Below are 24,160 nucleotides of genomic sequence, written 5' to 3' on the forward strand. Positions count from 1 at the left end.
GTCATAAGGATTGGAGAACGTGTCCGACTTGTAGGTTGTAGGACAGTTCCTTTTTAAGAGCCGGTCTTTTGTAGACTTTTGGCCGTAGACCTCTGTTTGTAATTCTGTTGAATTATGAAAGTGTTATGTTGTGGTTTTGCTTCCTACTTGTCTATCCCGTATTTCATTGTCAAAGGCTTTATAATACGTTCCGCTTGCGCAATAAGAAATTAATGGGGTTGGCGACACTACCTAGGAATGTCGCATTTGCATGATCATTGGGGGATATTGGCGCGCTTGAGGTTTGGGGCGTGACATGGATAATGAAAAGAAGATGTGACTCTTAGATAATAATAGACGTAACTTTAACAAAAAGGCACAACGCTAACACTACATTTTGAAGGGTAATAATCTCCACTGAGGAAAAAAGTACAGGAAGAGCATATTAAGCTCAATTACAACATTTTGTTTGACGGGTTCATGCAGCACGATCGCCACAATCTTCCACAAATGATGACACCCGCAATGACGACGACCTAAAAGCCCTAATATTCACACGTGTTTTCTAGTTCTTTGCAAATTCGATGGACTTTGACGTGTCTTCCGTTCTTTCTCTCCGCTGTGCCCTCTCCTTCATCGGAAACTTCATTGATGTGACTCGCACTCCGTCAATCGCTCTGATTCTCCAACTAATCTTACCGTCCATGTGCATGTATTATCTACTTGTCGTTATGTGGGATCGTGTGCACACAACTACTTATTAAACGTACTTTCGAGGCATCCTGCCTTTTTCCACTAGTTAGTCTTACCTTACACCTTCTCTCTAGTTCCCTAAAACCACAAACACCTCGAATTCCCTTAGATTCTCTCGGTCTGAGACTGACTACGACCACTGAATTCCGTAGTGATAGCATGGGACGACGTTCTCCAGGTGGCTGACCCATGTTTCACGTGGATGGGTTCAACGATTGAATATAAACTGGTGCAGTTGCGAAACCTAAATCCCCACGCGTAGATGTTGTCTGGTCTTACTTATTTATGTTGCCCAACACGAAATCCTGTTTCAATTCTCAAAAACTTGTGAGAAGTCAATGACCGAAGATTGTAAACAGCAATTGCCGAATTAATAACAAGTAAAAACCATCCCATTACTTGATTGATTTTGCTCTCAACATCTTGCCTTTAAAGCCACCTTTTAAGTAATTACCACGAAACAAAAGGTTGGACGTAAACAGGGATATAACTCGAGAATATCAAATAAACCTTAGTCTATTATTGTTGGAATTCGAGTCGGCGGAAGATGACTTACCTGATTCCGATGCGCAAACAGCAAATAGCCTCGGAACGAACGTTGAATTGCGAATAAATCACGAACAACACTACCTCACGTTAGTCTGGATGCAATCACAAGGAAAACACCCGATTTCCATGGCGTAAATGCGGATTGTTCTTGCAAAGATGAAATGGAACGCCTTGATCTTCTTTGATGGAAATGGAGAGAAAATTTGGTACGAATGAATTGCTAACCAACCCAACGGTTGTGTTCGGGAGGCTTTTATACGTCTCCCTTCATACCCCTCAATTAGTGACTTTCCATCGTAACGTATCAAGACGAAACGGTGTGTTCCGTTCGCACCCCATCATGGACGTACCGGCTAAAGCTAAAGTACTACATCTCCCACTCGGACATGATGGGTTTGATAGCGCTCTATCAAGAATATAATGCATTCAACATTCATCAACTTTACAAAACAATTCATACTGGCAAATAAGCCGTGCGACTAGTGAGTACACCTGCACTTGGGAGCTCAAATTATGCACCTGTTAGTGATAACATAATGGCTACAACCCCAAATAGAAATAAACAATCGATGTCTCATAATGCCCCATACATATTTTGTTACATTAATCCAAGTATACCTATCCCTTAAAGGCTATACTTGACTATTCTCAAAACACCATGTATTTACAATTACATCCGCAACCACATAGGGCGATATAATTGGTCGACCAGTAAATATACACGATAGATGTAAAAACAACAATAGTCTTCCTTCGCACTCATGTCTCTCTTAATTTCAAAACAACTACTTTCCTAGACATGTCCCATAGGCCATATCTATTCATGACCGCCCGTAACATGCTAAAGTAGCAATATTGATCTTTCACTTCGAGAACATAGTCAGAAGTAACATAGGGCACAAAGTTGAGGTAAATTATAAATTACCTCAAAGGCTCACACGATGAGTAAATAGGGATAATTTTACTCACCTTTCCCTGTCGGTCGTACAATGCACATGTAGTATGAATTACATGGGCAAAAGAACGCTTCAAGTGCCTTAACTTTGCACAAAGGGACACTTAAGTGCCATAACTTACGAAAGGTACACTTAAGTGCCAAAATCGGAGTAAAATGGATCACTTGAGTGCAAAAAATCCGGCCAAAACGGCGACGTGTCAATTTTCCGGCGAAGTGAGTGCGAAACGACGTCGTTTTAATGTTGACGTGGCCAAAAATTTAATATAAAAATAATTTAAAACTAAATTTATTTAAATATTTTAAAAAAATATTAAAATATTAAAAATGTTAAAAAAATTTAAAAAATTTAAAAATTAAATTTAAAAAAATTTAAAAATTTAAAAAATTTAAAAATTTAAAAATTTAAAAAATTTAAAAATTTAAAAAATTTAAAAATTAAAAAATTTAAAAATTTAAAAAATTTAAAAATTTAAAAAATTTAAAAATTTAAAAATTTAAAAATTTAAAAAATTTAAAAATTTAAAAAATTTAAAAATTTAAAAAATTTAAAAATTTAAAAAAATTTTGTAAAAATTTTGTAAAAATTTATAAAATTCTATAAAAAATTATAAAATTCTATAAAAATTTATAAAATATTAAAAAAAATAAATAAATTAAAAAGAAATTAAAAGTTAAAATAAAAAATTCAAAAATTTTAGAAAATTTTAAAAAATTTCGAAAATTTTTAAAAATATTAGAAAATTTTAAAAATTTTAAAAAAATTTGAAATTTTTTTTAAGAAAAGGAGGCGGGCCCGGCCAACCCTCCCCCACCTTCCGGCGATGGTGGGGAGGCGGTGGCAACGAGGGCTCCGCCCTCAGCCGTTGGCTGCCTTTCTCCTCCTACATTTTTTTAAAAATAAAAATAAATTATATTATTGTTTTGTTTTAAATTTAATTTAATTAATTTTTCTATTATATTAAAATTCAACTTATACCAAAAGAACGTTGTTTTGGCCGATTTAAGTGCTCTAATCTGGCCAACACCCAAAACGACGTTAATTTGGTGCTGACATGGTAAAAAATTTAATATATAAATTAATTAATTTTAATATAAAAATAAATTTATTTTTAAATTTTAAAAATTAAAAAAATTTGCAAAATTAAAAAGTTACAAAAAATAATTAAAAAAAAAAGGGAGGCGGTGAGGGCTGAAATTTTTTGTAACTTTTTAAGTTTTTGTAAATTTCGTAAATTTTTTAAATTTTTTGTAACTTTCTAAAATTTTTTTGTAAATTTTTTGATTTTTTTAAATTTTTTTTTTAAATTTTATGTAAATTTTATGTAAATTTTGTAAATTTTTTTTTTTAAATTTTGTAAATTTTTTGTAACTTTCTAAAAAATTTTGCAAATTTTAAATTTTTGTAAATTTTTAATTTTTTTAAATTTTTTAAATTTTTTTCTAAATTTTGTAAATTTTATGTAAATTTTGTAAATTTTTTTTTGTAAATTTTAAATTTTTTTTTGTAACTTTCTAAATTTTTTTGTAAATTTTTCGTAAATTTTGTAAAATTTTGTAAAATTTTTGTAAATTTTTGTAAATTTTTTGTAATTTTTGTAATTTTTTAATTTTTTAAAGTTTCTAAATTTTTAAATTTTTTAAAAATGTTTTAAATAAATTTATTGTAAATTTAATTTAAATAATTTTTATATTATTATAAAATTCAAATGATGTCAAAACGACGTCGTTTTGGCCGAATTCGAGCCGACTCGGCTCTCGTGAACACATCAGCGAGAAATATTAATATTTTAATGCCATGTATGATTTCCGGCCAACTTCGCCGGAGATGGCACTCAGGTGTCCCACTTTTCTTAAAATGTGGCACTTAAATGTACCTTTCATAAGTTATGGCACTTAAGTGTCCCTTTAGCCAAAGTTATGGCACTCTAGGGGCCCGCATGTTGAATTACATGCTATAGTAGATTACTCTTTCTATAAGAGCGTATAACAATCATCAAATATATCCACCATACAGATCTTAGCCTAAACATAGTCACGTGCTTCTCACGTACTCATGTTTAGCCGAGTGCTATATCAGCTTGCTTTTTATAGCGCCCAATTAAGTACTCGCATTCGGCATTTTACAGGCATACATGATTGTGGGACTATCATGTTCGGTCTTGTTATAAACCAATCATAGACCTCATCTTGACTCCAATCAAGGCGACATATTTTATGTATCAAACTTGCTATTTAGCATTTATTTGTACATAACGTCTCATCTCAACGTGTTAACTACAGCACTTGAGGCGATTGCTCGTGTGAGTGAGCCAATTATTGCCTACTGACATACTTTTCAATAATATGTGTGTTTGTGCTAGTCTCATAGTGGATTTGTACTTATTGATAAAACATCAAATCACTAATAAACAAACAAGTACAATACATCTGTCCACAAATACATAAACCAATGATCATCTACAATAACAGATATCACATTCTACGCAATCCTAGTGACATCCTATGGGTCAAGAATATGTCTCTAGGAATAGCCTTCGTAAATGGATCAGCAACCATTCTATTGGTTGAAATGTATTGCAGGATCACTTCTTTTTGCGCTATAATATCTTTGATGAAGTTATTCTTTATGTCAATGTGCTTTGTCCTTCCATGATACTTGAGATCTTTCACATAGGCAATGGCAGCTTGACTATCGCAATAAACTATCACCGGTCTTGGAACTTTAGTGACATTAGCTAAATTTTCCAAGAAACGTTTTAGCCATAATGCTTCTTGCACTGCGGCAGAACATGCAATAAATTTTGCCTCCATCGTAGACAAGGCCATGCATGTCTGTTTCTTGCTATTCCAAGAAATCGCACCTCCATTGAGCAAGAACGTATATCCAAAAGTCGATTTACGCTCATCCAGGTCTCCACCCCAATCGGCATCTGAATAACCCAATAGGCGTAAATCATTCCCTTGGTAACAAAGTCGATAGTCCATGGTGCCCTTCAAGTATCTCATGATCCTCTTCACTGCTTTCCAGTGTGCTTGACTAGGATTTGATTGATATCAGCTCACCAATCCCATGGCATAACATATGTCGGATCGAGTACACATCATAGTATACATCAAACTTCCGACCGCACTAGCGTAAGGAACAGTTTCCATCACTTTAATTTCTTCTGGAGTCTTAGGACACAGCTCAGTACTTAGGCCTTCACCTTGCATGACAGGGGTATCAATGGGATTACAATGCTGCATATTGAAGCGCTCAAGAATCTTCATAATATAAGACTCTTGTGATAAAGTAAGGAGTTTCCTTGATTGATCTATTTCGATCTTAACTCCTAATATATATGCAGCTTCTCCCATGTCCTTCATCTCAAAATTGGAGGACAACCATTCTTTTGGGTGATAACCAAAACCTTGTCATTTCCAGCCAACAAAATATCGTCCACATAAAGTGATAAAATCATAAATTTATCTTTAGATCGCTTGACATATACACAGTGATCTTCTTCGATCATCGTGAAACCAAAAGTTATTATTGCTCGATGAAAACGAAGATACCACTGTCTAGATGATTGCTTAAGGCCATATATTGAGCGATGAAGCTTGCAAACTTTATGCTCTTGACCTTTAGCTATGGAACCTATTGGTTGTTTCATATAGATTTCCTCATCTAATTCTCCATTGAGAAATGCTGTCTTTACATCAATTTGATGTAATTCAAGATTCAAATGTGCAACGATGGCTAGAATAAGGCGTATTGAGGCAAACCTTACAACTGGTGAAAAAGTTTCCTCATAGTATATACCCTCTTGTTGAGTATAACCTTTTGCCACAAGGCGAGCCTTATACTTTTCAATGGATCCATCCGCCCTATGCTTAATCTTGAAGACCCATTTGTTTCCAATGGCCTTACGATTTGGTGGTAGATCAACCAAGTCCTAGACATGGTTTGCCCCCATAGACTCAATCTCATCTTCAAAAGCTTTTCTCCATTTTTCCTTATCAGAGGATGAGAGAGCCTCTTGAATAGTCTTAGGCTCGGCACCGTCCTTTTGAGCAATCATAAATGCTTCCCCTTTAATCTCAAAACGACGACGAGGAATACTTTTACGATTACTTTTACGCAATTGAATTTCTCTTGAATTCAATTCATCAGGCGATGCAACACTCCCACTAGGTCTTGTGTGTTGAGGTAAATCTTCATTTCCCTCTACAACATCAGTGGGTGTGTTATCAGGATCTTCCATCTCATATAATTGGAAGTCCTTATCAATCTCACCTCTATTAGGAAAATTTTTCTCCAAGAACGTGACATCTCGTGACTCCATTTCGATCACACTTCCATAAGCTTGTTCACCTATGAACACGTACCATTTGGAGTGTTCGGAATATCTTATAAAGATACATTTCTTCCCTCTAGGACCTAATTTTCCATGTTTATGAGAAGAATCATGAACATAAGCTGCACATCCCCATGGACGTAGACTACTCAAGTTTGGTTTCCTACCAGTCCATAATTCATAAGGGATGGAAATGATCGATTTTGAGGGCACACGGTTAAGTATATAGGCAGCAGTCAATAACGCATCTCCCCAATAGGAGATATGTAGATTTGTTTATGCCATCATAGACCTAACCATTTCCAATAGAGTTCTATTCCTTCTCTCAGCTACCCCATTTTGTTGTGGAGTACCAGGAATAGTCAATTGTCGTACAATTCCCTTTTTATCACAAAGAGTCTTGAATTGCTCCGATAGATACTCACGTCCACAATCGGTTCTCAATGCCTTTATTGATTTGTTCAACTGATTCTCTACCATCGCTATATATCGTCTAAAGTAGTCCAATGCTTCTGACTTATGGGAGATTAGAAAGACATAACTGAAACGTGTGAAGTCATCTATGAAAGTGATGAAATATGAGGCTCCATGTCTCGCCCTCACATTCAAAGGACCACAAATGTCAGAATGTATGAGATGCAATGGAAATTCAGCTCTAGTCCCTTTACCAAATGGTTTTCTAGTTACTTTTCTCGCCAGACAATGTTCACATACGGATAGACTAACATTAGTGAGTGACCCTAAAAGGCCTTCTCTAGCTAATCTTTGCATTTTTTGCAATCCAATGTGACCTAATCTAGCATGCCAAGTACTTGCATCAATCTCAACGTTATTAGAAGACGCAATTAAAAAAAACAACCATCAACATTAATATTGTACTGATCATAGTCAATGTCTAACACCATAAAACCATTCGATGCATGACCTGAACCATAATAAAATGTTCCATACAAAATGTCAACACAATCACCATGAAAATTCAATACATAACCTAAGCTAAGAAGAACAACTACAGAGACCAAGTTTCGTCGAATATCTAGAGCATAAAGGACATCATGCAAGAACAGGTTTCGACCACCATGTAAGATTAATTTACATGTGCCGATACCCTTCACTTCAACTCTTGAGTTATTCCCAACATATATCCATCTTCTTCTAGGCGGTTTCCGACGATACTCCACAAATGCTTCTCGGTCTCTAGCTACACGGTCTGTTGCTCCTGAGTCTACAATTCACATTGGATGAAATTCAACAAGCATTACAATACTAGAAACAAAAGCATTACTCAAAGTAATGGAGTAATAGGGTACCTTTTTAGACTCAGTGCATTCACGAGCAAAGTGACCCATCTTGCCACAATTGTGGCACTCCATCTTGGCCTTGTCCTTCTTTCCACCATGCTTCTTGCATCGAAAGGTCTTAGCCCTCTTGGGTCCTTGATCAGTCATCTTCCCTTTGTTGTTGAACTAAAGATTCCTCTTGCGCTTGAAGCCCGAAGTCTTGCGCGAACTCGATTAAGCAACATAAGCATGGGTAGAGGATCTTGCAGCCTCTAGGCGCTCATCCTCTAATTCCAAATGACTCGCAATATCATCAAAAGTGACAATGTTCTCATTATGCGTCATATTGATCTTCATATGCTCCCAATTATCAGGAAGAGACCTTATTACAGCCTGAATTTGCTGTTCATCAGTAAGGGAGTGACCTGTCGACTTCAGCTCACGGATCATGTTTGACATCTCCCAAAGATGCTGCCTCATTGTTACATTTGGGCACTTTCGGAATGTGTCAAACTTGATGGTGAGTCTCCTCAGCTTAATGGCAGATGTACCCTCAAACTTATCTTTCAAGGCACCCACATAGCTTGAGCTTTGTCATAACTCTCAAACTCACACATGAAATCATCTTGTATACAGCTCAGTAATGTGATGCGAGCAATGCTATTTTTCTTTTTCCAAGCTTGATAAGCTTCCAGATCTCTCATGTGTTGAGCTGAAGTTCCATGCTCAGGTTCATCCATGGTATGGTTGAGGGTTTCCAAACCTCTTGCTCCTCAAGGATATACTGAACCTTTCGGTGCCAAATATCATAATTGTCACCGTTCAACTTCTCACCCTTATTGAGGTCAGCCACAATGGTCTTGGATGCCAATACCATAATCAATTGCTATAACACATTGACATAATAAACGCATAATCAATACTAGCACACTTTACATAGTAACACACATATTTGATTTGCAGCAAAAACAAACTAAATTAATGATAATTCAACAAAAGACACAAAAGCAAAAGTTCACTATGTTCCTAATCAACTTCTATGTACAATTGTTCTATTATTATTAATTAGTTTAATTTGCGCAAATGTTAAATTCTAGGTGAGAACTATTTCAAATTCTACCAACCTACGAACTCCCACTAGGAAAAAATAATTACATGACCTTATGTAATTTCTACATTTTTTCTTAACACAAAAACATAGCATGATAATAACCAACGTATAAACAACAATCATGCTTCAACTATGCAATTCAACATGTAATGGATTTCCTACCATTGTTCTAATTTTCTAACAACTAGAAAATTGCAAATATATTAAAATATATACATCATATCATTGAACCAAGCTCTACACAACATATATAACATCATTTGCACACAAGCTAGCTACTGTATTTCCCTAATCATAAGAAAATACAAGCTACAAATGAATAAGCTACATTAAACCCCAAAAAATATGCGTACATAGAGTTTCCTATGCATTTTCATGCATTTATAAAATTCAAAAGTATAAAATAATTATACCACTGTGTAGAGGATACTCATACGAACTAAACGTCACCGACCACACTCCAATCGGAGCTCGCACGCGCCCCCACGCGCCAGCAAGCCAAACGGCTCCTGGCCGGTCGGACCGGTGACCGGTTTGATTGGTCCAACCGATGACCGATCCGATCGGTTTGACCGGTCAACGGTTGTGTCGGGTCGGGTCATGGGTTGGGTCGTCGGTCGGGTCGGGTCGCTAGTCGGGTCGCCGGCCGGTGACCGGTTAGCTAACTGTCGCCGACACTGACGTCATCGATGACGTCATCCCAGCGGTTACCGACCGTTGGGTGACGTCATCACGTGCCAGTTCGCCGATCGGCGCGTGCCGGTTCGCCGGCTGGTGCGCATCCGCACGTGCCGGTTCGCCGACCGACGGGTGTGGCGGACTTGTTTGCTATGCCAGCGCTTCAGGCGCGTGGCGCCCACGTGCAGCGGCTTCTGGCCGCGCGTGTGGGCGCGTTCGGCATCACCTGGCGGTGCTCGACCCATCGCCGGACTCATCTCAATGAGCTCTTTCACCCAGTATATTCAAAAATTAATTTTGACCAAAAAATTATTTCGAATAACGGCCAAAACCTCACGGATCACGCGACCTCGAACCCATTCTTCGCTCCGGTTCAATTTCGAGTTTTGGATATGGCAATTCCGACTATCAGAGATCCAAACAGTGTAGAATACAATCTCTTGATCTCAATTTCAAATGACAAATGAAAAAAAAAACTCGATGAAAAACAAGGTAGAAATCACGATCGGGCTCTGATACCAATGTTGGAATTCAAGTCGGCGGAAGACGACTTACCTGATTCCGATGCGCAAACAGCAAATAGCCCCGAAACGAACGTTGAATTGCGAATAAATCACGAACAACACTACCTCACGTTAGTCTGGATGCAATCACAAGGAAAACACCCGATTTCCACGGCGTAAATGCGGATTGTTCTTGCAAAGATGAAATGGAACGCCTTGATCTTCTTTGATGGAAATGGAGAGAAAATTTGGTACAAATGAATTGCCAACCAGCCCAACGGTTGTGTTCAGGAGGCTTTTATACGTCTCCCTTCGTACCCCTCCATTAGTGACTTTCCATCGTAACGTATCAAGACGAAACGGTGCGTTCCGTTCGCACCCCATCATGGACGTACCAGCTAAAGCTAAAATACTACAATTATTATATAACACGTTTTATGAACAAAGTAATAAGGTATGATAGACTCATCCTGATATGTGATCAAAATCAATCATAAGTTAAGAAATGCATGCAAGCTTGTTTGCTATGGGACCCATAATGAATTTTGCTATTTTCAAAATGTGATATATTATGACTAAGCGGAAGTGGCGATTTGAGTAAGAAAAAAATTGCAAAAATAAATTGTAATACAATGGGTTTACATGATGCGGTGGTATGCTCACTATATGCGGAGAGATCACCGAGATAGTTCCATTATAATTGGCAAAGATAAAGTTAGAATTGCTCAATCACGCTCACTCAAAATTGTTTCTTAACCCTAGATTAAACCCAAACCCTAAAAATCAATCGCAAGATAGGAGTTTTCTTACTCTCTCATTCTCTTGGCTAATTGCTATCAATGCTTTATGCGTCTCCCGTGAGTTTACACACATGTTAAGTATACTCGGTCTCCACCCAAGACCAAACTCAACAACATATATATCTTTTGCAAATAAAGTATAAGAGTCCTTCTCCGACGTGATCATGAACTTCATCTTCAATAAAGAAAAAGTCCGGTGGAAATTAATTTTCCGTTTGGCATCACCGATGATCCTGTTGGCCAGAGTCCAATTTAGCCTTTCCTAATATGGCTTGGCTTTCTTTGCAATTCAATTACGGATCAGATTTAAAAATAATTAGGATTAACTTCAAGCTTTAATCAACAAATTTCCACTTTGGGAGAAGTCCAACTTCATCCTTGTGATTGTCATATTGCCCAAGCCTCTATAGCCTCGTCACCCACTGGAAATAAGTACACTAACAGTGCCAAAAGTTGTGTACGATGCTCACTTTTATGCTAAAAGTTTCCGTCGGATCACTTAAGTACAAAAAAATTTGAAAAACGATCATTTTAATACCAATCCCGATCAGATTGACTGGAAATTTGACGTGGCATTTTGTTTATATTAATTTTTTAGGTTGACGTGGCTCGCCGGAGAGCACAATCAGCATCTAAACCACAAAAACGACGTCGTTTGGCTTCTTTCCCCCAAATCGAAACCCTAAATCCCCAAATTGAAAGAGAGAGAGGGAGAGAGAGAGAGAGAGAGAGGGAGAGAGAGGAGGCACGTTGTTTTCTTCCCTGAAGAACGGCACCAGCAGCGCACCAATAGCAGCACCAACAACGGCACCAGTGGCGGCAACGGCGGTGCACCAGTAGCGGCACCTTCAACCCCTCTTCTTCCTCCTCCTCCTCCGCCCTCGCCTCCTATTATTTTTGCCACTTCTTGCTTAAGCAACAATCTCATTCTCTCATCGCCCACTTGGTCGAGCATCTACAATGGTGGCCGAGTGATGGTGGCCGAGCGTTGGCGGGCGAACAACGGTGGCCGAGCGGCGAGGAAGAAACCCTAACCCTAATTTCAATCCATGTACGAGCTAAACGGCGTTGTTTTTGCAAAGGTGTCCACATATAAGGGCAAAACGACATCGTTTCTTAAAGAGGATGGAAAATGACGTTGTTTAAAAGCCGGGCAACTTTTTTTTTTTTAAATATAAATGCCATGTAATCATTTTGACCGGAATTTCTCGTCGATGGCACCAAAGTGATCGTTTTTCTCTTATTTGGTACTTAAGTGATCCGGCAAAAACTTTTGGCACCAAAGTGAGTGCCGTACACAACTTATTGCACCGATAATGTACTTATCCCTCACCCACTGTAGATTTTAACCAAGTTGAACAGTACTGGAACTTGGTCAATGGGAGAGGCTTGAGTGAAAAATAGCCTAAGTGCCAAAACTTGACACGGAGGAATACTTAAGTACAAAAACCTTGAAAATGTACACTTAAGTGCCGGTTTCGGAGTAAAGTGGAACATTTAAGTGCCACTCCGGCTAAAATCCGGACAAATTGCTGACGTGGCAATTTTTCGGCGAGTTGGATGCAAAATAGTGTCATTTTGCTTGCTGACATGGTGAGAAAATGCAAAAACCACGTCGTTTTGTGTATGATGTATAAATAATTAATATAAAAATTAATTAAATTAAATTTAAACTTAATTTTATTTAAAATATTCTAAAAAATTAAAAATTAAAAATTAAAAACCTAAAAAATAAAAACTTAAAATTGAAAAACCTAAAAAATAAAAACCTAAAATTGAAAAACCTAAAAAATAAAAAATTTATAATTAAAAAACCTAAAAAATAAAAAAAATTATAATTAAAAAACCTAAAAAATTAAAAACTTAAAATTAAAAACCCTAAAAAAATTAAAAACTTAAAATTGAAAAACCTAAAAAATAAAAAACTTAAAATTGAAAAACCTAAAAAATAAAAAACTTAAAATTGAAAAACCTAAAAAATAAAACACTTAAAATTGAAAAACTTAAAAATTAAAAAACTTAAAATTAAAAAGCCTAAAAAACTTAAAAACCTAAAAATTAAAAAATTAAAAATTAAAAAACCTAAAAAAATTAAAAAACCTAAAAAAAAAACTTAGAAATTTAAAAACCTAAAATTTTAAAAAAATTAAAAAAGAGGGGGAGGATAGAGAGCCGAAGGGGGTGAGTGAGGGCCGAGCCCTCACCGCCGCCGTCGAGAAGGGGTAGCGACGGAGGGGGAGGGTCGGTCAAGGTCGCTAGCCCCGGTCGACCGGCGGTGAGGGCCACGAGCCCTCGTCGAATCGCAAAGAGAGCCGTGACCCTCGCCCTAGATCTGGGCAAGAGCTCGCGGGCCCTCGCTGCCTCCTTGCCATCACCGGGAAGGGCCGGTGATGGTGGGGGTAGCATCGGCTAGGGTCGCCAGGCCACGGCCGGGGGACGGTGACGCCGGTTGACCGGCGGCGAAGGTCCACGAGCCCTCGCCTAGATTTGGGGTGAGGGTTGCGGCCCTTGCCGCCGGTTGGCCATGGGCCGAACCACAGCCTAACCCTCCCCCTCCATCGCCAGCCCTTCCCGGCGATGGCGGTGACGAGGGCTTAGCCCTCAGCCCCCCCTTCAGCTCCCCCCCCCTTTTTTTTTTTTTTTTTTTTAATTTTAGGTTTTTTAATTATAAGTTTTTTTTTTTTTTCGATTTTTTAATTATAATTTTTTTATATTTTCGATTTTTTAATTTTATATATATATTTTTTTTAGGTTTTCAATATTAAGTTTTTTATTTTTTAGGTTTTTTAATTATGATTTTTTTACTTTTAGGTTTTCTAATTATAAGTTTTTTATTTTTTAGGTTTTTCAATTTTAAGTTTTTTAGTTTTTAGGTTTTCAATTTTGAGTTTTTAATTTTTTAGGTTTTTTAATTTTAAGTTTTTTTAATATTTTAGGTTTTTTAATTATATATATTTTTTTTTTTTTAGGTTTTTTAATTATGATTTTTTTACTTTTAGGTTTCTAATTATAAGTTTTTTATTTTTTAGGTTTTTCAATTTTAAGTTTTTTAGTTTTTAGGTTTTCAATTTTGAGTTTTTAATTTTTTAGGTTTTTTAATTTTAAGTTTTTTTAATATTTTAGGTTTTTTAATTATATATATTTTTATTTTTTAGGTTTTTTAATTATAATTTTTTTATAATTTTTAGGTTTTTATTTTTAGGCTTTTCATTTTAGGTTTTTTAATTTTTAGTTTTTAATTTTTATATTTTTAAATAAAATTAAGTTTAAATTTAATTTAATTAATTTTTATATTAATTATTTACACATTAGACACAAAATGACGTCGTTTTTGCATTTTCTCGCCACATCGGCGAGCAAAACAACGTTGTTTTGCACCCAACTCGCTGGAAAATTGTCACGTTAGTAATTTGGCTGGATTTTTGCTAGAGTGGCACTTAAGTGTTCTACTTTACTCCGAAACTGGCATTTAAGTGTACATTTCCGAAATTTTGGCACTTTAGTGTCCATTCGTGCCAAGTTTTGGCACTCCGTGTTGCCCAAACTCAGAGAGGCTTTGTCAAAATGCATGTTGGATTATTTGTTGTGTGCACTTTCTCGAATGAATACAATTTCTCGTGACATAATATCAATTACAAAATTGTATGTGACGTGATTGTGTTTCATTTGCTTGTGATACACATGATTTTCGGTCAAATGTATTTCACTTTGATTGTTGCAATGAATAACTATATTCTCCTACATCAGTCCCTGATTACGGAACTTACCCCTGAGCCAATTGCTTCTTTGATTGCCTCGATTGACATCATGTACTCTGCTTTAACGTCAGCAAAGCAGCTACATATAATAATTGCCTTTTTTTAACTGACAACCCAGAAAGGTGAACAATTAACCAATTAAGGACCTCCGTCCATCCAAGTGACCGGTAAAATCCAACACATTATATTCAAATTTAATTTCGAATGTGGCACTTCTTAATAGTTTAACTAGAAACTCTTTGATGCATCGAACCTATCAGAACAAAGTTGTTCTAAAGGTTGCACCTGTCGGAACAAAACTGTTCTCCAACTACCATTTCACTTCAATGGTCGACCGGACCAAAGGTCAACGTTTGACAAACCTATGTTTTCTCATTCTTTCTATTTCTCCTCCGAGCCATAATGTATAAACAAATACATGTAAATATAAAAATCAGCCGTACTAAAACTTATTAGTAAGTACATTACATGTATACACAACACACGGGGTTGCCATAGGCGACAGGTGGTGGTGGCTTGAACTGAGGGCAGAGAGAGAGAGAGAGAGAGAGTTGCGAGTGGTGTAGGCTGGGGCTGCTTGATGAGAGAGGTGAGGAGGAGCAGAAATGGAATGGTAAAAAGGGGGGAAGAGGCTAGGATTGAAAGGAAACAAAGTAGAAAAAAGGGACAAACAAAGTGAGCAACCATCGACACATGTAGTAAAGTGTTAACCACTATATATATATATATATATATAGACACACATGTGTATGTATATAAAATTCTATCTCATAATTGTAGAGGAGCTTAATTCATCGATTAAATAAGCAATATATATGCGTACCTCTATTTTGACCATGTACTCTCTAGGTCGAGTCGCTTTCAAGATTAGCCATACGCTTGGTCGCCTTTAATGTATGAAATGAAGGTCCAACTAGTGACTAATTTAGTATCTACTGAACGCAACGATGACATGAGCAGATTTGGAATCACTTGCCTTGTGGCAACCTCATCAGGAAAGCCAACACAATGCAACGCTCCCCGATATTCTCCTAATTTTTTAATGAGGCCGCGGCCTCAATACATGCACGTTCCCGAATTGAGTTTCAATGAGTTTCAATTGGTTATATCAGAAGTCGTTTGACTCATGTCGGAAGGTATATCTGCAATGAACCGGGCCAAGTCCTGCCTAAACAATCCATCTCCCAATCTAGTCAATACAATATCGGTTTTTTCGAAAAGAAAAGTCTCACCTACATGACATCAAAGCAAACTTTTAGCCTCTATGCTCTTTACCTACACCTTCAACTCCTTCATATCCGCCCTGCATGTTTTTGCACTCCTTAATAATAATGGAGTTTTGAACATTCGACAAGACAATACATAACCTCTTAATTATCTTTTTGTCTGGGAAAAGTGTCAAAAAGGTCCTAAGCTTATTGTATTAGTGTCAATTTAGTACTTAATCTTTTATTTGTGTCATTTTAATCCTAAACCTTATGACCTAGTACCAATTCAATCCTTTCAGCTAATTTTGGTAGGATATTGTTGACGTGAACATCAAGCAGCTTACGTGGCACCACCGACGTTGACATAAATAATTTTTAATAATAATTTAATTTTAAAATTTTTTAAAATTTTTTTTTTCCTTTCTTCTTACTTTTGCTTGTGACTAGCCATCAGCCACGGGCGTTTGCGTGAGGATCAACCTTGCCACTAGCCTAGGCGAGGGCAAGCCTTGCTTGTGGGGGGCAACGACGATCCTCACCTAGGCCAACTCACCCTATCATGGCCGGTCTTTGGCAAAGGGATGAAGAAAGGCCAAAAAGAAAGAAAGAAAGAAAAAATATGTTAGTGTTGGCAATACCATGTAGGTCGGTTGGTGTCCATGTTAGTAATATCCGCCCAAAATTAGTCGGAATGACTGAATTGACACTAGGTCAAAATTTTTAAGACTAAATTGGTACCAATAAAATATTTAATATTAAATTGGCACCAATCAATAAGGGGGAAATTGTCCAAAAAGTCCTAAACCTATTACATTTTTGTCAAATGAGTCCTAAACCTTTTAATTTTGCCAATTGAGTCCTAAACCTTCTCACTTCTTGTCGATTCAGTCCATCCGGAAAATTTTGGCTAGAAAATGCTGACATATATAATTTTTAATAATATTTTAATATTTTATGAATTTTTATGAATTTTTTTATTTTTTATTTCTATTTGTTCCTCTCTTTTTTTCTTTTTGTCTTTTCGATGCTCGGCCTATGACATCCCGATTTTTCTCAATTTTATTTTCAGTCAATTGAGTCGGACAATTCATCTGTGCATGTAGTTCGTCTCTCAGAGTTGGCCACTCGCGAGGGAACTAGTCTATTGAGTGAAGCAATTAAGGAATTTTAACGCGTCAGACTTGGGGACCGATCACCCTCGGGTTGGATGCAAGAAAATTTCCCCAAAAGCTACTCAGTGGACTAGGCGCGCTGAAATCACACCAGATTGAATTTAACCGTGAAAATTGGGATTGAATTTAGAAATTGGAAGCCTGGTTATGTCACATACCTTATTAGGATCATGGGATAATTTTGTAGACTTTAATTGGACTCAATTAGAAGAGAATTGAATGAAAAATTGAAGAAATTGGATGTACAAGAATTGGACCCCGGCAAAAAATGAAAGTGCAACATTGGAGAAGTTGTGGAGGATTTGAGTGAGTGGATGATGACCTCATATGGTGATGTCATGGTGTGGGGTAAGATGGGCCAATGGAGTGACACATGGAGAGTGGGGATGCAATCCCAAAAAGGAGGGGTGTCACCTCCCCATCTCCATCAACTTCATCTTCTTCAATTTGAACAAGGGAGAGAGAGGGAGAACCGGTGAAGGGGAAGCTTGCTCGTCGACCAGCCTGCCCATGCACGCCAACTCCGCCGTTTGTCGCCCTCAAGCCAACCGCCCGTTGCCGTTCGTCGTGCCGCCACGCGCCGCCCCACGCGCGCCTCGCCTCATTGTCCCGCCCGACATCGCCTCGCCCGCGCCAGCTGCTTCCCTCCATCTCTAGCTGCAGCCCGATGTTCTAGCCGAGTTGAAGACTTTGGAGCAGCCTGCGAACTCAGCCGAAGCCGCCGCCTCACCCACACGAGTCGCCGCCCTTTCCTCCGCCCGTTTCGCGCGCCCGCACCTCCTCGTCGTGCCTCCTTCCGGCCTAGTTCAGCAACTCCATTTGTGGGTATCTCAGCCTCTTCTAGGCCCGCTTTGGTCGTCTTCCGGCCCCGAAAGCTAGGCCCGCCTTTAGGAAAGTTGATCCCGGCGTCGCCCACGTTGTTTTGGTCCAAGCGGCGAATTAATCAAGTGAATTTACCTCACTAAACCTTGATTAGAGTGTTAATGATGCCCTAAGTGTGTTTATTTTAAATTAAGTAAGTTTAGGTGGGTAGATTAATGTATTTGATTATAAATTGGATTAAGAGGTTGGTTTATGTTAAAGTGTGTTTAATTAAGGCTAAAAGAAGTTATTTAATGATAAGCCTTGATGGGACATAATAGGATTTTAGTTTTGAATTATTTAATTGCTTCGAAATTTTGGAAATTATAATATTATATTATAATCCGAAATTATTAAAATATTATTAAAAAATGGAAAAATTATTTTTAACCCCAATTGCTCAGAATTTCGTGTCGATCGCTGTTGTGTATTTATAATTTAAAATTGATGATTGATTATGGCAAAAAGAGTGTAATTGCGATAAATAGGGATTCTTTATAAAATCCCAAGTGTCGAAATTGATGGAAGATTGGCCGTGATTGACCACCTATTAGAGGTTATGCCTAATGGAGCCGTGATTGACCACCTATTAGAGGTCGTGCCCAATGGGGCCGTGATTGACCACCTATTTAAGGTTGTGCCCATCGGGACGAGATCTACCACCTAGTTAAAGGTCATGCCGAGTGGGGCTGTGATTGCCACTGTTTGTTAAACTTACCTATAGGGTCATGATTTGAAGCAGTGATTAATTTGCTAGAATGACATGTAATCGGCCGAGTCGATTGATCGCTGAGACGACCAAGTGGTTGAATTGTTCTGATAATGTGATGGTGCCATAGTTGTTTGGTTATCATAATTGCACGTGGTTGAATTATATAAACTATGCTAACCTGTAGATGAAGGCTAATGCGTGGTAAGTCTTCTTGATGTCGTGGCTAGGCCACTCTGAGGCGTATTTACTTTCTAATAGGGGTTTAGGAGGGGTGAACTTGCTGAGACAATGTCTCACCCCGTTGTGGGAAAAATATTACAGGGCCGTAGATGGCGGTACCCCCAGAGAAGAGTGGCATGCCGGTGGAGATTCACTAGACGACGTAAAGTGCTCCTGACCCTGGAAGTCCTTGGGTCTATTAGCTGATTAGGTCCACTGTCTGGATTCAGGTGACCAGGGATGCCAGAGTACCTTATATGTTTAGGGCTTGGTTTCGTTCTAGGGCCGATGGCGTTAGGGTTGGCCTACTGGATAGCATGGACTTTATGTTGACTATGATGGACACCATTTTGGGTGAAGGCGTGGTGGATCTTCCTGACGGTAGAGTGATCAACGCATCACCTCCGGCCTCTTGGGTGACAGAACTTGAGGATGTGGGATTGTCGAACGAGTCCGACCAGTAGTCATAGGACTGTTTTTTTTCGGTGGACCGATCCCTAGTGTGCAGACTGACCCTTTTTGATGCACATAGTCTCTGACCCATTTTGATTGTATGTAAACCCTAATTGACTATATGAAAGTATGTTGGTTTGTATTTGAATTGTTTTTCTTCTTACCATTTTTTCCCGTAATTTATTTGTCAGGGGATTTTAATATGTTCCGCATGCACATAATAAAATTAATGGGGTCAGCGACACTACCTGGGAATGTCACATTTATATGACCAAGGTGGGTTGTTCACGTGTCTCAGGGCTCGGGGCGTGACAACCCTGTTTAAGTGGTATCAGAGCGTGGTTTGTGTATGGAGTGATAAGGGCGATGAGTCATGGGATAGTTAGTAGGAAGAACTTTTCATATCCTAATGCATGTGATTGTTAGTTGTTTGTTAACGTGGTTGGAAGGTTACTCAAATTCTAATGTGGTATTGGAATTCACCAATAGGCGTATGTATTAAGCCTGTAGCATGAGTGACCGAGTGCCGAGAGTTGCTAGGAAGATAGCAGCAGGCTCCGTGTTTTGGGGTGGGTTTTCGTTGAGGGCCAGTGCTCGTGGTGCCCTAGGAGGAGCGCAGGCCGGGACCAGTGCAAGTGGTGTAGTTTTGCCTTCAGACGGTGCATCAGCCCTAGAGGATCCGAGGTTTATTGGAATCATGCATATGCTTGAGGCGATGAGAGACAGGATGGATTAGCAAGCCACCACCATCGCCACTACAGTGAACATCGCCAATGCCGCCAATGCCATTGCTACTGCCACCGCAGCTACCGCCGCACCGGTTGCCGAACTAGAAGAGGAACCTGATGAAATTCCACCTGAGGATGTGGCCGCTAGGAGGCCTAGACAGAAGTTGGTACAGCATTTTCTGAGGTTGAATCCACTAACGTTCATGGGAGCAAGAGACCCCAAAGCTGCAGCATTATGGATCCTGGAGTTAGAGAATGCCTTTGAGTTGCTGTTGTGCACTGAAGCAGAAAAAGTCGTCCTGGCAGCCTATCAGTTGAGGGGGATTGCAGCTACATGGTGGAAGACTAACAAAAGGATATTGTTCCCTGAAGGTGTGGTTCCAGAGTGGAATACTTTTCTTGAAGTTTTCAATGAGAAGTACTTTTCTGATTGTGCCAGAGAGGTGAAGATGGCGGAGTTTCAGCGCCTTCGTCAAGGTACCATGTCAGTCGATCAGTATGAAGCAAAGTTCGATGAACTGTCGCAGTATGCCCCTGAGTTGGTCCAGCGACTGTCAAACCGAGCTCGAAGGTTTAGAGATGGGTTCCGACTGGAGGTGATGAGCTTGTTGGTACCACTAGATTTGAAGGAGTACAATGACCTCTACAAGCGGGCCTAGCTGATCGAGAAAGACCAGAATGAGAGAGCTGCCGCATCTGGGTTGCGGTTTAATTCAAACAGAGATGATAATCGATTTGGGAAGAGGCCGATGCTTGGAGGAAGGTACCCTGTTCCACCCAACAGGAAGCGTGGAGTGGGGAAGTCGTCATCGAGCTACAATGGAGCATGTTGTTTGTATGGAAGGCGACATGGCTCAGCCCCGTGCCCTCTTAGGTCGGGTGCCTGCTATGAGTGTAGCCAGTAGGGTCACATTGCTAGGGTTTGTCCCAGGAGACAAATGAGACAGCCTCAGTTGCCGCCACCGCCACCGCTGGGTCAGAACAGAGGATTCGCACTGCCGATCATGCTGCCGGGTGGATTGAACCGATCTCTAGCTCAGGGAAGGACTTATGCGCTCACCAGAGAACAGGCGGAGGATGCGCCTAATGTGGTCACAGGTATGGTCTTGCTGAACGACCAACCTGCTTATGCTTTATTTGATCCTGGAGCTTCGCATTCGTTTATAGTTGAAAGATTTGTTAAGTTGGTAGAATTAATTCCTGAATTGTTGGAGTTTGTGATTAGCATATCTACTCCGTTGAAAGATAAGGTGTTAGCTACAGTAGGTTGCCTTGGTTGCAAGCTAGTAATTGGTGAGTGAGAGGGGAGGATAGACTTGATAGTCCTAGCCATGTATGATTTTGATGTGATAATTGGCATGGACTGGCTCGCCAAGCAACGAGCTAAGATGGACTGTTATCGCAAGGCGATTCAATTTAACCCATTAGAGGGTAAGAGTTTCGAATTCATTGGGAGTCGAGGAGGACCCTTGATTTCCTTAATCTCATCGCTCGAGGCAACTCGCTTGCTAGGCAAGGGTTGCCAAGGTTACCTGGCGACTGTCGTGGACATGACAGTAGAGGAGTCAAAGATAGAAGACATTCCAGTAGTGCAAGAGTTCCCAGATGTGTTCTCGAAAGAATTACCAGGTTTGCCGCCAGAAAGAGAGATAGAGTTTGTAATTGAGTTAGCTCCTGGGAACGAGCCTATCTCCAAAGCTCCTTACCGAATGGCCTTGTTAGAGCTTAAGGAACTAAAGGTGCAAATGCAATAGTTGTTGGATAAAGGATTTATACGTCCGAGTGCATCACCTTGGGGAGCACCGGTGTTGTTTGTGAAGAAGAAGGATGCTTCATTACGCTTGTGCATCGACTACCGACAGCTCAACCAAGTGACAATTAAGAACAAGTATCCATTGCCAAAGATTGATGATTTGTTTGATCAGCTTCAAGGAGCGTTGCTATTTTCTAAGATCGACTTGAGGACGAGGTATCATCAGCTAAGAATCAAGAAGGAAGATATACCGAAGTCGGCGTTTCACACTCGATATGGCCATTACAAGTTTACTGTGATGCCGTTTGGGTTGACGAACACCTCAGCTACTTTCATGGACCTGATGAACTGGGTGTTCAGAGAGTATTTAGATCACTTCGTAATTGTCTTCATCGATGACATCCTGGTGTATTCGCGGAGTACTGAAGAGCATGAGAGACACTTAAGGATAGTGCTCCAGACTTTCAGAGACCACGAGTTGTACGCTAAGTTCAGTAAGTGTGAGTTTTGGCTAACTCGTGTGGCTTTTATAGGTCATGTTATCTTTGGAGAAGGAATCTCAATGGACCTATCCAAGGTTGAAGCAGTGATCAACTGGTTGAGACCGACTACAGTGATAGGGGTCAGAAGTTTTCTGGGTTTAGCGGGGTATTACAGACGGTTTGTAGAAGGGTTTTCAGTATTAGCATCGCCGATGACGAGACTGCTGAGGAAGGAAGAAAAGTTTGTATGGTCAGATAAGTGTGAGCGCAGTTTCCAAGAGCTCAAACAAAAGCTAACTACCGCACATGTACTTACTATTCCATCTGGTCCAGGAGGATTTGAGATCTAAAGCGATGCATCGTTTAAAGGATTGGGTTGTGTATTGATGTAGCATGGTAGGGTTGTTGTGTATGCGTCCCATCAATTGAGACCTCATGAGTTGAATTATCCGACGCATGACTTAGAAGTTGCAGTGATCATCTTTGCCCTTAAAAGATTTGGAGGCACTACCTGTGCGGAGAAAGATTCCAAATCTTCACTAACCATCAGAGTCTTAAGTACTTATTTTCTCAGAAGGAGTTGAATATGAGACAGCGTCGATGGATGGAACTCCTAAAGGACTATGACTGTGAGATTTGTATCATCCCGAAAAGGCGAACAAGGTCGCCGATGCATTGAGCAGGAAATCTTCAGTTGCACAGATGGTACTCAAGAAATGGAGTCTACTCGAGGGAGCACGAGATTTGGGTTTCAAATTTGAAGTAGGCCACCTTTCAAACCTTATGGCCACCCTCAGAATTGAGCCGGAAGTACAGGGCAGAATCAGGACGCTTCAGTAAATAGATCCGAATATTCAAAAAATCGTACAAGAGGATACAAAGAAGAGGAAAGCTGACTTCCAGATTTCTGAAGATGGAACATTGAGGTTCCAAGGACGGTTGGTTGTACCTGACGATGTGGAGCTTAGGGAGGAGATTTTATTAGAAGCGCACCGTAGTAGTTACAGCATTCATCCTGGTAGTACCAAGATGTATCAAAATCTACGTCAACACTACTGGTGGTGTGGCATGAAGGCGGACATCGCCAAGCACATCGCCGAGTGTTTGACGTGTTAGCAGGTGAAAGCTTAGCATTGCAAACTGGGAGGACTATTGCAACCCCTTGAGATCCCATAATGGAAATGGGAGCATATTACAATGGACTTCGTGACGGGACTACCGAGGAGCTAGAGAGAAAATGATTCGATATGGGTAATGGTTGATAGATTGACGAAGTCGGCACACTTTATCGCAGTTCGAAGGGACCTCAGTTTGGATAGGCATGTAGATTTGTACGTGCGTCATGTAGTTCATATGCATGGGGTGCCGGTCACGATTACTTCAGACAGGGATCTGAGGTTCACCGCCGCTTTTTGGAAGAGCCTACAATCAATGTTAGGAACGAAGCTGCAGTATAGTATGGCTTACAACCCACAGACAAACGGCCAGTCTGAGAGGACGATTCAAATCCTCGAGGATATGCTGCGAGCTTGGGTCTTGGACTTCAAGGGAAGTTGGGAGGAACAGCTTCATCTGGTCGAGTTTGCCTACAACAACAGTTACCAGCAGAGTATTCGGATGGCTCCTTTTGAAGCATTGTATGGCAGAGCGTGCAAAACGCCGGTGTGTTGGGATGAGGTCAGAGAAAGAAAGATCACCGGTCCAGAGTTAGTTCAGCAGTCAGTGGAAGCGGTTACAGTTATCAGAGACAGACTAAAGACCACTTAGAGTCACCAGAAGAGTTATGCCGATAAGCGTTGGAGGCCATTGGAATTCCAAGTTGGTGAGCATGTCTTCTTGAAGGTGTCACCGGTGAGAGGTACTTCC

The 24,160-nt window shown here is 39.6% G+C and overlaps 2 protein-coding genes across 2 annotated transcripts; both read left to right on the plus strand.

Moving 5' to 3' along the window:
- Window positions 1-19,842: 19,842 nt before the first annotated feature.
- Window positions 19,843-20,718, plus strand: LOC104442444. The gene is made up of 2 exons (XM_010055882.2): window positions 19,843-19,990; window positions 20,093-20,718. The coding sequence occupies exons 1-2, from the start codon at window positions 19,843-19,845 to the stop codon at window positions 20,716-20,718; spliced, it is 774 nt and encodes a 257-aa protein (XP_010054184.2).
- A 1,392-nt stretch (window positions 20,719-22,110) lies between these two features.
- LOC120292908 (uncharacterized mitochondrial protein AtMg00860-like) lies at window positions 22,111-22,644 on the plus strand. The gene has a single exon (XM_039311461.1). The coding sequence runs from the start codon at window positions 22,111-22,113 to the stop codon at window positions 22,642-22,644; it is 534 nt and encodes a 177-aa protein (XP_039167395.1).
- The last annotated feature ends 1,516 nt before the right edge of the window (window positions 22,645-24,160 follow it).

Source organism: Eucalyptus grandis, chromosome 4 (assembly GCF_016545825.1).
Source record: "Eucalyptus grandis isolate ANBG69807.140 chromosome 4, ASM1654582v1, whole genome shotgun sequence".
Classification (NCBI taxonomy): domain Eukaryota; kingdom Viridiplantae; phylum Streptophyta; class Magnoliopsida; order Myrtales; family Myrtaceae; genus Eucalyptus; species Eucalyptus grandis.

Bases quoted from the DNA above. Each gene is read 5' to 3' on its own strand.
- LOC104442444 (XM_010055882.2), top strand. From the start codon at position 19,843: ATGAGTGACCGAGTGCCGAGAGTTGCTAGGAAGATAGCAGCAGGCTCC. The intron at 19,991-20,092 runs GTGCATCAGCCC...TCGCCACTACAG, and splicing joins TGTAGTTTTGCCTTCAGACG to TGAACATCGCCAATGCCGCC.
- LOC120292908 (XM_039311461.1), top strand. From the start codon at position 22,111: ATGCCGTTTGGGTTGACGAACACCTCAGCTACTTTCATGGACCTGATG.